The 15,493-nt window shown below is 34.9% G+C and overlaps 1 protein-coding gene across 1 annotated transcript in view; it reads right to left on the bottom strand.

The window, feature by feature from the left end:
* Positions 1-15,006, bottom strand: part of DENND4C (DENN domain containing 4C) — a 61,436-nt gene extending 46,430 nt beyond the window's left edge. The window contains exons 1-3 of the mRNA XM_026043911.1: positions 14,985-15,006; positions 14,705-14,903; positions 1,096-1,414 (exon numbers count right to left, since the gene is read on the bottom strand). Of these exons, the coding sequence (XP_025899696.1) occupies positions 1,096-1,397 (302 nt within the window). The 5' untranslated portion in view covers positions 1,398-1,414; positions 14,705-14,903; positions 14,985-15,006. The remainder of the gene's footprint in view (positions 1-1,095; positions 1,415-14,704; positions 14,904-14,984) is intronic.
* Between the last annotated feature and the right edge of the window lie 487 nt (positions 15,007-15,493).

Below are 15,493 nucleotides of genomic sequence, written 5' to 3'. Positions count from 1 at the left end.
TTACAACTTAAAATTCATCTCTTCAGTCTTTAAAAATTAAAAATAGCAATAGCCTCAAATACTTTCCAAAAGAAGCATTAGCTCTGAAAAAACAATCTGTTTTTAAAAGAAGTATCTTAGACCTATAATAACCTTTTTTTTTCTCCTCCCTCTTCCATTTAACTGTTTCTTTTGCTACTCTGAAATCAGTTCTGTATTCACACAATTAAAATAGTTCCCTAACTTACGCAGAGTCTGTTTTAGACTTTAGTAAAAAGATTCTACAAATATTTCTGAAGAATGATTAAATAGTTTTGACTATTTGACTAGGGTTAAGAGAATATAGTCCATAATTGGTTTTGTATGTAGTTAAGAGATCAAATGTCAACTAATTTCTAAAACATTTACAAGTGTCAGTATCAAGGTATCAGTAATCAAGTGAAACATATTTAAGTATTTAAATACCATAATAAGAATTATGCAGAAATTTAACCTTCAGACATCAAAAAGCTCTGGTTTATGAAAAAAAAAAGCATCACCAGAGTTGCCAAGAGCCTACACAATCCAGAATTTGTAGTCAATCATGGCAGAATTTTTAAGCAACTTCACAAATACTCTGATCTGACAGTAAAATGGACTACAGGATTCTAGGTAGGTGGATAAGCTTTATGCACTTTGATTCAATATCCTACAATTATTAAGTGGTACCTTTCATATTAGGCATTAACATAATTCCATGAAGTAAACATGTTTGTCTCCTGATTTGGGGCTTTCTACTACACCATGTGCATACATTAATTCTGTGCTATTCCTTTATGAAAGATTTCTTTCATAAAACTTAACTACACTTTACTTGTTATATTTGATTTCCTCCATTATATATATATCTTGTATCACTTTAAATATTATCATTCTTTTTAAAGAGAGAGCTTTAATAGGAGACTGCTACTTTTTCTGCTTGAGTTATCTTAGAAAGAGAACAMTACATACAATAAAGAATATAGAACCAAAGAAAGAATTTCTTTAAAAGTATGCTGATACTTGTTTTTCATTATCATCTATGAAAAGTAGCAACTTATTATTGAAGGATGAACTGAACAGTTACAAAAATCTTACCCGATATCAATAAGAGGTGGTTTGTCCCAGCCTCTTTTGTAGCAAAGAAAAAGCTCCGGRCTCTTAAGACTCCCATAGTTTAAGTTTGCTTGAAGGGCTGTAGGGGTGGCTTCAACACAAGTGTATCCTTCTGGAACTGTCTCACCAGCTGATTTAATTATCACAGCAATGTCTGTAATTGGCTTTGTTCGTTTTGTTTCATGGTGGCTTATTTCTTGGTCCAGGAGAGATGTGGTATCTGTATCAGTGAGCCCTGCTACTACGAAATAGTCGGCCACTCGTGGACCTTTATCTTCTATCATGGTTACGTCAGTAATTCCTGGGGAAAATAGAGAGAAATCAAATACTCTGCTTTCATACCAAACTCCATCCCTCAACAACTAGTACAATTCAAAGACTTTAAAGAAGCAAGTAAAAAATATAGATTTGCAGAGATTCCATGAAAATTCAAGAGCAATTCCACAAGAAATCTTTTAATTTCTACCACTTAAAATACTACATTATAGGAATTTGTTTCCCATTCTACTACCACAATGGGTACATTTCAGAACAAGAATGCTTTCAATTCATCTTTAAGTGAGATAAAGAAGAAAAAGCTCTTATCAGACCAGGGATACAGAGGCTTGTTCTGCATAAGATATTAAACTAGTCAGACTCTCCACAGTAAACCAATTAATGCAAGCATTAGTAGTTTTACTACTATCACTCTGAGTAATCTGATTACAGAATCACACTTTTACAGAAGGCAAGAAATTAACTTTAGACGTTTGCCAGTTTATCTGCAGTACCTTTTACTAATTTTCCCTTAGAATTCAGATTAAATAGTATTGAGACATGTAATTGGCAAATGTAACATCCGGAAACTTTACAAAAATAACATATTGAAAAGCGTATTTCATCAGCTGCTCAGGCAGTACACATCACTGCTCAGCTGCACTTTCCAAATCTGGAAAAAAAGTTGTTCTCCAATGCCCTGTTCAGTAATGTTCAATAATCTAAAAACTAGAGAAATCAATTTTATACTAAGAGTAAAATTAGCTGTCAATACTCTGCCCAAGTATCACAGGTGCAACTCCCGGTGAATTCAAGAAATTCGTAYCTCTGCAAAAGTTGAAAGCACAATGCTTGAAGAGTAGTTACCAAACAATCACAGTACTATTCTACACTTACATGGAGCTAGGAATCACCTACATTTGGGTTCCATGTTTCCACCATGAAAACTTTAGGACAGCACCACAAATCCAAGCAAGAATAAAAGTCTTGTTTCTTCCTCTGAACACAGCTCTCCTCTACAGCCTCTGCTGCAGCTGTAGATGTCTTAGTTACAAAGGACTWTAGTCCAACCCCATGTGGATTAAAATTGAGAAGTTTCATGTATTTATTACTGCAGAAACATTAGCGGTTTAGGGAAGAAGGTATACTACTATTTTTTGCAACCCGTCTTCTCTTCCATCTCTTACTTGCTTTTACTGAAGTCATATTGAAAAGKTATTTTACCTCTCTGCACTTTTTACAAGAGTTCTACAACTTGCTATTAGAATGTTGAGTAGTCAGTTGAAGAAAAACTATCATCAGTTATTTTCATCCTACAGACCAACAAGAAACTTTGATGTAGGATTATGCAACTACAGCATTTATAATCATGCTGTAATTTCTTCCAGTGGGAAGAGAAGGCAGGAAGGAGGAAGACACAAATTTCACACAGATGTGTAAAACTCTTTAGTCCAAATACCTCAGATTTGGATTTTTTAACACTCAATACACAAGTTTTCAAACCCTTCTAATCTTGAAAGAAGAGAGCCTATACCTTTCAAGAGTCTTCTGTGGTGATTTGTACAACATCACTTCAGCATTCTCTAAATCCTTTGGCTAATAGCTTTACAGGGTAATCTGAAAACAGAGAACCTGCGAACTATCTAGCTTCTCTGAAAAAGTGCTGGGACAGCAAATTACATGACTGAGTTTGCTGTCATAAAATATACAGGTCTTGTATTCACAGATACTACAATGTTTCATCACCTTTGTCAGGTGTTTGGTACCTAATCTTCCTGGAAGAATATAAAAAGTCACCTGAAAACTGTAATTCCTTGTGAAACTTCTGAACGACTTTTGACTATAGCACTTTCAGCAGTTGATTCTGTTTAAGTACTGTTCTGAGAAACACGACATTAGCAATAAGCCCTTTACAGATAACTAAGTCTACAGAGGGTTATGGATTTGATTTAATCTCATATAAACCTTTACTTTCATTAAGGAGATGATCCCTCTTCATTTTGCCACCGCTCATTCCCACATTACATTTTTTATTCAGAACTAGAATCTTTGTGGCTACATAATGAACTGGATCAAGGAAGTGCCCTGGCTAAGTGCTAGCCTGGCAAGGCCTGTTTACCATCCAGAGCAGTTGCCCAGAGATTCAATGTGTCAGCATAAAAGCTGTAGCTGTGTGCCCCTTTCAACAGCAGCACTGGCTTCACTGCATTAATGATAAAACTGCAAGGCCCAAAGAATTTCAGTCTTTTCCACATAAAAAAAAAAAGTCACAAATACACACACACACCCATAATATATGCCATGTTCTAGAAAAGATTAGATCAAATGCACACAGTACCAAATTACAGAACATGTTTCTAAAAGTAGTTGAAGTAGTTTGCCTTTTTAAAGCTGAAATGTATTTTTAAGCTTATCTGGTCTTTACTTTTGTAAGATATTCATGCACCCACATTTATTGTTAGTGCACAGAGTACAAAATAAAACAGTAACAATAATCACACCAAGCGCCATCAAAAGCCTCACAAGAGCTGGTGCTTTTAGTCACTGCTGTATTTTCTAGCGCCATGCTGCAATGCTACCTCTTAGAACATTTCTAAAAGTGGAAGTCTAGCGTTCCTGAGTATCCAAAGGAAGAGGGAAAAGAAAATAATTACATAAATACTAAAATTTAGAAAGCATACAAACAAATAGAATCCCTTGCCAAGTTTTCACCATTGGTGGCCAAAAACCTGTAGCAATTGGTTACAAAACTGCATATCCTTTTTGCTGTGATTTTATATTGTTTTTAGCTATGGAAACTTCTGACGCTATGTGGCAGGCAGAAGTCAGAGTCACAAGACAATGCAGCTGAGAAACTTGGCACATAGGTCTCATATGTCAGCACAACATTAAGGGTCTTTTTCAAAATGCTCCAAGTCCCTTCGAACAGTTCTACCACAAGGACAAGCCACGTAAGGTAACAAGTAACATTACTCAGCTCTCCAAGAGYTTATTTTTCTGTTTTATCAATGGGTCCTCCCAACAGAGACCTTAAAGTAATAACTTTCAATTAAGTCATAGTTGTCTTCTTTAATGCAAAAGCATTGTAAATACATAGCTGTAAATCACACTATAGTCACTTAAACAAAAAGAAATAGRATCTTCAAAGAGGTTAGTTAACTATTTATTAAATGTAAGTCAATAACTAAACATACATTTAGCAATAAATGTTTATCAGCTCCACACACTACTAAAGCTCAGAAAACAAGGAAAAGTGTTCAGAAGTGTTATTCTCCAATGGTCCATTTAAGTTCRACTTCTCACGTCTTTCGCATAAATGCAACATAAATTTTTTATAATGCTTCCATGATGTTCCATCAAACAAATTGAAACTCAACTTTATATAGGTCATATCTCTTTCTTAAGTGAAATTGTCTTTGGGAGACGTTTTCCATCTTATGACGGCCAAAACACCAACAGCAATTGCTTCACATTTAACTGAATCATCAGTTAGCTTTTTCTTCCAACACAGCTTCACTGCAATTATTTGTATTTTCAACTAGCTAGAAGCACCACACAAAGCAATCTTCTTGCAAAGAGAAGGAAAAAAAATGTGAGTACAAGTTATAAGAAGCCAGTATGAAACAAAGGTGACTATAGTACTTACAGCTGTATTTCCTATACTACAAAATTATAAGCTTTTCAATTCCAAAATGATTACCAAGAGGATTTAAAGTTCTCAGCCTTCATTTACCAAGATCACCAGTTGAAGGCCCCTGTTTCTGCATAAAACTTGTATACTGTGCTACCTTCAAAATACAGCGAATTTTCTAATGCTGAGTAATAGTAAGTATTTATGATGATGGCTTAGTACCTGCATTCATTATAGTGGAACTCTCCTGATTTTAATTAATTAACACCACAGTTTGCTTTTTTATTGTGCCTACTACTTGCAGTTAAGTAACATTTTCTTGAGAATTCTTCAKAGAAAGACTTGGGCAGTACTTAAATTCTTGAGCTTCAAACGACTGAAAGAACTCCTTGCTCCTCTTGAATAATAACTCCTATTCAAATGCCTCACATTTTTAGAAATGTATTTGTTTCCTCCAAATACTGTTTAATATCAGGAAGCTGCTGAAAGGACMTATATGAAGCTCTCGCACAAAGAATTTTATCTATTTGCAACAACAGACAGCAGAAAACAAGCCTTTTATTTCAGTGATTTAAGTTAAGACAGTATTCATTGAAAGAAAAATTTGTTTTGTACCTATGTCTGGATTGCTTTCAAGTGCTATAACCTCAGTCAAATTTTCAGGCATCTCAATAATTTCTAACATCATTGTTGAAGTTTCTCGGAAATGGGACCCTGAGTTTGGGCAAAAGGAATGTATTCCTCAGCAGTCTTCCAGGTATTCCAGAGAGTATTTAAAATACATCTTGGACATTACCACAACCAGAACCAAGTTCACACCAAATGGAGAGCAGATACAGGAGTAATTTAAGAACCACAAACACTTAACCATAAAAGTTTTATATTTTACTTTAGCTAAGCCCTGCTGCCTAGGCTATGAACAGAAATGCAGCACTGCAATTACTTTATTTTGGGGATCAAACTGCTACAACTACATGTCAATGTTCCCATCCATGCAAGCCTAGCATACAGAATCCAAACCAACTCTCTTATTTTTGTACCAATCTCTAATGCATAGTTTCGACCTACCCCAAAAAAGCAGGTGGATTAAAAAGCAAAATAAAGAGAAAAACAAACAAACAACAAAACTCACTAAGAGGACCTTTAATTTTAGAGGCTAGAGGCTTCTTTTTAAGAGATTTATATTTACTACAAACCTTTCATTTCTAGTAAGTCATGGCACATAGATCAAATCTCTCTCTGAAGTGATGATTAAAAAACTGATATTTAGAAGTCTAGAAAATGACCCACTCTAAACCTAAAAATACTCTAKCGATAAATTGGATTTGGAAAGCCAGCATGAATCTAGAGGTAAATTGAACAGGGATACACATTTTTGGCAAGCTGACAAAGTAAAGGAAACATAAGCTGTATAAAATAGCAAAAAGTAGCAAGAAGAGGAAAAGAAGGTTTGTTACAAAAGACAAATCTGATAATTCACATACATTAAGAAGCCGTTCTTGGTAACTTGTGCGTATGCAATCTCTTCTAAYTAAAAATATCCACATTTCATACCTAAGGAGAACAACAGCCACTTTAGAGTTAAATAAATAAATAAACAAATCTCCCCACACCTGAAAAAGCTTTACTGCTACATATAGTTTTATAGTTTTCTTATAATTTGTACTCTGCTTTCTCAGAGAAAAAGATGGCTTCAAGGTTTGTTTTTAACATCTTTCTTGTAACCTTTTCCTTCACAATCCTCCTGAACAGTCAGAACTAAAATATTCCTGACYCTAAATCCAAAGTCTTAATCCTAAATCATAAATAATAACATTTAAACTACAACGTAATTTTTCAGTCCATTTTCAGTGTAGTCAGGGTCCAAATTACCTAAATAAATGAAAATACTGATGAGCCTATGGTCAGTGACTTGACATTTTACAGGTTTTTCTACAAGTAATTAATGAATAATTCATTTTCTTTTTAATGCTGCTCATGACCACAGCTACAATGGAAATTATCATGTGGCAGTGTGCATGCAGAAATAACTGAAGCACTTATAAAAGATAGGACATTATCCCTATAACAGAGAATAGTTTTTGAACTAGACTGCATGGAAAGTAAACATCTTACTATGGACTCCACAAAGACATTAACATCTTTTGTATGTTGTGGCTGGAACATCTGCTCTGTAATAAGGCAGCAGAGCTATAATTTTTCCACAGCGTACATGCTAAACAAAATYCAGGAATACCAAACAAATGTTTTGCTTTAGAAACTAATTACCTTGGCTATTGGCAGTAACCAAATTGAAAGAAAAAACAACACACTTTTTTAGTACTTATTTATTCCTAAAATTAACTGGCCTAATCACTAGAAAAGACACTCGATCTCATAAATCAATTCAAAACTCAAAGATTCCACTAGATGGATACAAGACTGTGTCAGGAAGTCATCTGCAATACTTGAAATGCAGCCAGCAAGTTTATTAAGGGAAAAAAAAAAAAAAAAAACACCAAGCATTATTGTATTTTTGAACACTGGAAAAAAAAATTTGAACATTGGAAAAAAAAGGGAAAACTTACACAGTCTGTTAAACAGACTTTACGCCAGCCAACCCACTCCCCAGTACAATGCAGCTAAGCCTTTATACACGTAACTTCTCCATTGTTTGCAATGCACTAGCCATACAAGGGAAAGAAGAGGAAAGGTTTGTTTACCCTTCTAAAAACGCAGAAACACCCAATGCTTTGGTAGATGAGGGAGATAAATTTGGTCCTAGCTCTTTATTCAACACACTATTTTTATATCTTGTGCTGAGAATAAGTTACATCACTGATAAAGGTAAGGTTGGAAGATCAATGAGTCTTACTGCTAGACATAAAACCTTTATCCATGCAGTATTATATCTTACCAGAGTAGTCAATTAATGTTTTATGTGAGTCACTTTGAAAACATTCCTGACATAAACTAAAAGTTGTATTTAACATATATGTTATAGAGTTGAAATGTATGATCAGCAAAACAGCATACTAAAGTGTACTAAAGTGGTATCAGCTGTACTTCATSACTGAAAATGGGGGGAGAGAAGGGAAGATTTGCAAATGTCTTTGAAGACCTCTTAGAAAAAGTTAAATCACTGTAATAGAAAGCAATATATATATATATACACACACACACACACACACATACAAGGTTGAACACTAAGAATTTTCTATGGCAATAGATAAAAATCAAAATTAAATACAAAGGCCAAAAGATGGATGCCACTATTGCATGTAATATTTGTACTACTTTTGTAATTAATATTAAAAAGATTCCTAGTTTAAAATACACAAGAAGTAATGTACTAATTTAATGCAAGGTTCTGTCTTAAAGCAGAACCGTGTTTTAGTCATATTATTCTCATGGTTTTAAAGCTCTTCATAATGTTATTACTTTTATTATTTGCAAAATCCACTTTTGTCATTATTAACTCATGCACTTGTCTTTCCACTTTTTCAGACTGTTGCAGAATGAGGCAATAATGCATTAGCATAAGTGGTTGCACCAAGCCCAACAAAACTTTCAAATGCTAAGTTTTGCAGTAGTGATTTGAACAGTTATTTATGAACTACAATTGATTGAAAATATGATTTAATGGACTTAACAGGCCCTTAGACTAAAAGATTAATAGATTCTATGAKTCAGAATGCCCCTCAAATCCCAGAGGGATAAAGCAGTGCAGGGAAGTAAAACTTTCCAGTCTCTACCTTTTCTACCAAATAGCTTATGTTTTTATACTTTACAGTAATTTCAAATTGTTCAACGGTATAAAAGTTTCAGTGTCTACAGATACATAAAGCCAAAAACAAATTCAGAAGTGACCTACAAACACTAGAAAAAAAGCAGTTGGAAATAATGAAGGAATGTTTGGTACAACTACTAAATGAAAAAGTTCCATTGMCAAAAATAGAAAATAGTGATGGAAAAGATGTGAAAAGGGAAGAATGATGATCACCAAACAATTCCGCTATTTTTATTTATTCTATAGTAAGCCATTTTCACCTTGTTTCATTAGTGTTATACCCAAACTGCTGACATGACAAAAGATGGCAATTATTTTCAGGAACTGGAAAGAGAATAGCCCAAAATCATTAAGGGGGGGAAAAAAAAAAAAAAAAAACCCAATTCTCAGAGCAAAAGCAGTATTTTATAGACCACACTTACAGCCTCAGTTGCAAACTTCAAATGTTAGCCAAGCTCACTATTATGTAACGAGTGAAACATCTGCAGCCCTGGAAACATTCTTTCTGAGAGAACTCTTTCTGTAATTGGAAACTACTGGAGAAAAGCCAAATAGAGTAGCCTGAAACAAAAATAAAACAGTAAAGAAAAAGTCAAGAGATAAGAGTCCGGTGCTTAAATGCCCTCTGAGAGCCCAAATCTCTGAAATGATTTTTGGGGTATTTTTTTTAGTAGGAAGAGTTGGATTTTTTTTTTTTTTTTTTTTTTTTTAATTTCGAGGGAGTAAAGATAAGGAAGAAGAAAAAAATATTTCCAAGTTACTGAAGTAAACTCTACACATTCAAGAGTAAGAGTTTTCTTGCTTGCTGTCCTCTTGACTAAGCACTGATTTGATTAATTATTAACATTGAAATTATACTGCTAGAATCTATAATAATAGATTTACCAGATCTTAGAATCAATGCTTTACTTTGTTCTCTGTCTGCAACACAGTCATATGCTTCTTGAAATATTAATATTAAAAATAAGAGAAATAAAAAGTCTTCACAGAAGCCAAAAGTATGTGTATGTGAGAAATAATGTGTAATGTGATTGACAAACTTCCCTATGACTGAAACTCTCACTCCACAATATGGATAAAAATGTTGCTGTATAAAAATGTCGAGTCTATACTCACAGAGGTTGTTATTTTAGTATTCTACARGAGTATTTAAAGAAACTTATGCTTACATCCCTTGAAAGCCCTGGGGAATCAGTCCTTTTACTCACTTATCACACTTGTCTTCCAGAACATGCATTCAATGAACACAGTATCCACCAAAGGCTATACTCCAGTCTCCTGAATGTTTGTCAAATGTGAATTCATAGGAGTATCAACATAAGAGTGTGTTGTATAAAAATCTGAAGAAAAGAGAACCATCATGGAACGAAGACTATATTAGATGATAGTTACCAAATACTTGTCTCTGTAAGTGCTATCTTCCTCAAGCTACAAAGCCAAAAATTGTCAAAGCCTGACAAGCCTGAAAWTTGCTGCATCAAGTGGTATTATCATTTACCAGATAGGAAGAAGCTATGAAGTTTGACATTGCTCATATTTTTGCCTATTCTCATAATTGTAKCATGTACCCTTTCCCCAAAAATAAATCCATGCTGTACTAATTTGGTGTGGTTCTAGGACAAAATATTTAAAGGAAACTTGACTTTCTGGGATCAAACGCACATATTTAAAACAGCAGAAGCAGTAAGAAGTTTCATTAAAAATACATATTGACCAAGGTAGAAAAGCTAATCTTTTCAAAAGTTTCAAGCAATATTAATAATAAAGATAACACATCTGTGTAAAAATGTGGAGAAACTACTAGAGAACCCAATACTTGTGTATGATAGAATTCTGAAAATAACGGTGAGCATCAAGTCAAATTTTCTATTATACAAAGAGGAAGCAGAGTGGACTGAATTTATTTTTAACATTGTTATGCTCTTCATATTGTTATTACATTTATTATTTGTAAAATCAATTTTTGTCATAATTAATTCATGCACTCCTCTTTCCATTTTAAATATTATTCATAGTTCTTACTATCAATAAATACTTAATACAACTATTAATACTGACTTAATCAGTCTTAGACATTGATATTGAAAGCCACATTTCAGGTCTGAGTGGTATTTTACTGGTACTATAAACACCTTAATGTTATAAAAGAATTCTGTAAACCAAGCCAGCCAAGTAAGAGGCTTTTTTAAAAAAAGCAGAGATAATTAGACATTTGAAGCACAAATWTTCTCTTCTCAGACTGTGCATTATAGCTATGGAAAAAAAAAGTGATTTACAATAAGACTCCTTAATTTTTAGAAGAATCTGATCAGAAAGACTATTCAGCAGAGGTTTTTGAGATAYACCATAAACCTAAAATATTAGTGAAAAAAAAAGAAGGCCACAAAAAAAGAAGAAAGAAAAACTTTATATGACAGGATTTGTGCTCTTTAATTTAAACTGAACTGTTGCACTACTACTCATTCTATGTGTGGTGAGTGACTCATCATAACAGCAGAGAACTTAGTTTTCACACTGAATTATCTTACACGGAAGTGGTGCACAAGAAATGTCAGGAGCAGAATGACAATATCAGTTTGAAGTTACATTGCCTTTTAAAGAATGCATGAGTTGTACTGTGTGTTTTTCCTATTTGGTCTATTATTCCTAAAAGAACTATACCACCACAGCCAGCATATACACATATAGAGAAAAATCTCTACTCTTCAGAGAGGTACATACAGTCTAATAATGGCTCCAGAATACAACTGCAAAGACATTGTTAAAAATAGAATAGACTCAGCAGAAACAACTTATATACATATGGAATGCCTTCTTCTTCCTAGCTATTAACATCCTTAACTACTTATTGCAAATATTTCCCCAAAAAGATAAAAGCTGATGATTTACCAATTACTACTCTCCATTAAAGAAGCTAAAAGCCATACTTCACACAACATACAAATGAAGTKGAAGGATATCTTACTCACAAGATTTCTACCTATGCTAGGTTTCTTATCTTACAGGGTGTCTGGTTTCTTTCCCAAAGCAGGGAGAGCGAGGGGAAAACAAACAAATAAAAAAAGGCTGGAGACATGCTACCTGACATCAGGAAAGGAGGGATAGCAATACAGGGATGCTCAACAGACAAAATAATTAAATAAATAAATACATAAATAGGAGTCTTTCATCAGTCACACAATGTCTCATCATGAAAGACTTGCAGAAAGGAAAATGAACACTAAAGAACACACCAGTGGCTTAACTTCAGTTTAAGCATTACTGATTAAAGGTTGTAATTAATTAGAAAGGAAAAAGCCATCACTGAAATGTTTAGGTCCTGAGAGATGTGAGAACATAAGGCTTACTTGCCTCTCATGAAGAATAGTTTTATTTTGTAGCAGAACTGCCACGAAAGTAGATATATTCACTGCCACAAAACATTTTCATCTTAAAGGGAAGAAAGCTACTGCTATTTTGGAGGCTTGCAATTGTAAACTCAGTTTTTGTAGACAGAGCTGAAGAGCTTAATTTGCAAGTCAATTCCTGATTTAAACTATTTTTAACATCTTTTAGACAGGAAAAAAAAAAGACAGGCTTTTGGTTTATGCATGGAAAGTATCAAGTCTCTTTAGTGCATTTTGAGAGTAAAGAAAGAAACTAGAGTTTCAAAAAATGTGAGCATAAAAGCAGAGTAAGGCAAGACTGGCTAGCTGTATTAGTTAAAATGGAAGCTATGACATGCTTCCATTTTAATGATGTGCAGAAAATTTTTAGACAAGAAATTATAGGTACATTTTCACTATTCTCTTGATCAGTAGCCTTGGATTTGCTGCTTTTAAATAAAAAAGTGAAAACAAGAACTCACATGTATAAACAGAGAACATTACAATAAAAGAGTTTCCAGAATAGCCAAGGTTAAGTTTCAATACTGAAGGCCAAGGCAGTAAACATAAAAACCACCTTTACATCCTAACAGAAACTGTAAATAGCAAGACACAGAATACAGCAAGATGCTAACCAAGCCACGTCTTTCTGCTTTTTTGCAATTTGGAATGCATTAGTCACATGGATAACTACAGAGGTAACAGTCACATTCTGACAGAATCTTGAACCATTCTGAACCAACTCATTCAGCTTTTAAAAGCTATTTGTACGGAGGTCAAAGTTGTGAACTTTTATCTCAACAAACCTGCAGAAACAAATCAATGTCACTATCATCCTTTCAGTGCATAGTCAACAAAATTATTTTATTTTTCCATCTTTCAGGAAAGAAACATCAACATATTCCTGCATAACCAAAGGCAACACTATGTTCAATATCAGGCTTGGAAAGAAGGATGACTTTTGCAGCAAGTTAGAAGCTGCAAAGTAGATCAAAGCTCAAGGTCTTCAATTWACAGCCTCAAAGAAGCACTATCTGAGGAAATCAAGTCTCCTGCTKCACAGTACAGCTCAGAAAGCAAATGGATTCTCAATTTACAAATTTGAGCAAGTACTAATCTGGCAAAAAACACCTGGCCAGCCACAGGCAAAGCAATTTAATAACATGATTATGATCCCCACAAAGTATTTCAGTGGTCCCCCACCTCAAAATTTTCAGCATCTTAAATACTATCCAGCATTTATCCGAAAATGAACAGTATTCCAGGAAATGGTATTCTGGAGATAGATAATCTCATATTCTGAAGATAGATAATCTCTTCTTTGGGATGACAAGAGGCAGAAATAAAAAAAAATCCCCAAAGATACATTTCTACCAAAATATACCCTAAGCAAAAAGATGCTAAAATTAGAAGGTTCACTACCCCTTTTTTGCAGGGAGCGTTCACTCAGAAAACTAAGTCAAAAAAAGAGATACTACTGCAAGACCAATGAAAGGATCACAAAAATACCCAAACAAAACTCAAATACCCAAACAAAACTCAAATACCACACAAAGCATGGTAAAACAAAAAAAAAAATAATGGCATCTCTTCTTTTTTTATTTTACTATTGAGAGCACCCAACAACTGCCAATTTAATAGTGTATTTTTCCATAGATATTTAAGAAATTACTACCTTATTTTCCCAAACAAATCAATTCTTTTGATATTTTAAACTGTATGTGTACTTTAAACTGTACATGTACTTAAAATTAAGTGTGCATGCATGCTATTAATCTTTTTAATACAAAAATCTGAATTCGTGTAGGATACCTAATAGTCACACATTTCTTCATCACACTGCCCAAGATAAAGGCATGAATAGCATTTCAGATTCATGAGATGAGCAGCCAGCATAAAAAAAAAAACCCTTCAAAACTTACAATCATACTTCATTATACCATGTATTTGAAAAAATACGCTAGTCTCATTAATTACTAAAGGTTATTTATCATGACTCTGCACCACAGAACCAAACAACAAAAAAAATGTTTCAAGAGCATTTTCCACATAGGTATGAAATAATCCTCCCCTCTAGGAAATGGAGAATTTACTCCCTCAACTTTTAACATGCTACCTGATAAAACTGATTCAAAAACATTCACAAATCTTATGTTTAACAGAACACAAGAAAATACCCAATTACAGGTAAATTATTGCCTTTTTACTAATATGTGCAACTGAAGGCTCAAGTTTGATCAAAAATGTCACTGTAAGCCAAGAAAATGCAACAAATACAAGAAAAAAATCCCCTAGAAACCACACAAACCACAGAAAAAAAAAAGTCAGGGGATCAAGCATGCTGTTTGTTTACAAACTAAGCCCTCGTGCAGATCTGGAACTGTAGCCTCTGGTGTTAAATCTGAAATCAGTCCACTACTAGTTATTTCCCCAAAATGGTCCATGTTTGGAATACACTTCATTAATCCTTCCTGGCAGCAGCAGCAGAGACTGCTGCAGATAACAAGAACATCTTCACAGAAGGTCTTCATAAAAGAATTAGTACTTTAGCTACCTTCGATATAATCTTACCTTGTTTTTTTGGATGCTTTAGGGGGATGTAGCATCACCAGCGCATGGGATGTTCAGGAAGATGCCCATGTGCGGTACGAAGAGCACGGCTGGCCAGTTTGCATCACATGCAGGATTCCTGATGGGAAGGCACCAGCGCTTCACCCGGCCAGGCCGTTCCCAGCCTTTCTCCACTGGGGACTATCTCTATCAGACACCCCTGGATGATGGAACAGGCTGATTGGAACTCATGGGAAGAGCAACATACATCATATATATATACATATATATATATATTTACCTAGCAATATACATATACATATATATTTAATCTTCAGAACTAATCTGAAGGCAATACAAGGTCCGAMGGACACAACCAGCTTCCCAAGCACGGCATGCCCGTGAGCAGCAGCGCCCGCAGCGCGGCAGGGGGTGGAAGGGGCACGAGGGCTGCGCCTCGCCTCCCTCCCAGCAGGAGTTAAGAGCACTGACGTAGCCAGCGCGGGGCGGGGCTGGCACGTGAAAAGGGAGGAAAGGGAGAGGGGAGGGGGGAAAAAAAAAAAAAAAAAAAAAGGAGACTGGGAGGCGGGAGGCGCCCAGCGACTCACCTGCGGCGCCGCCACCTGCCCGAGCGGCGAGGCGGGACGGCGGCGACGCAGGCGGGGGACGGGACGGGACGCTGAAACGGGCGTAATAAAATTTTAAGTTTAAAAATAATAAATAAATAAATTAATTAAGTTTTAAAATAATAAATAAATAAAGCGGCGCCTCCGCGCCCCTCGCCCTGCGGCCAGCCGCGCCACAGGGAAA

Source organism: Nothoprocta perdicaria, unplaced genomic scaffold (genome assembly GCF_003342845.1).
Source record: "Nothoprocta perdicaria isolate Ctin4 unplaced genomic scaffold, notPer1 scaffold_104, whole genome shotgun sequence".
Classification (NCBI taxonomy): Eukaryota; Metazoa; Chordata; class Aves; order Tinamiformes; family Tinamidae; genus Nothoprocta; species Nothoprocta perdicaria.
Note: the sequence above shows the minus strand (reverse complement) of the source record. Positions and strands in the feature narration are given on the sequence as shown.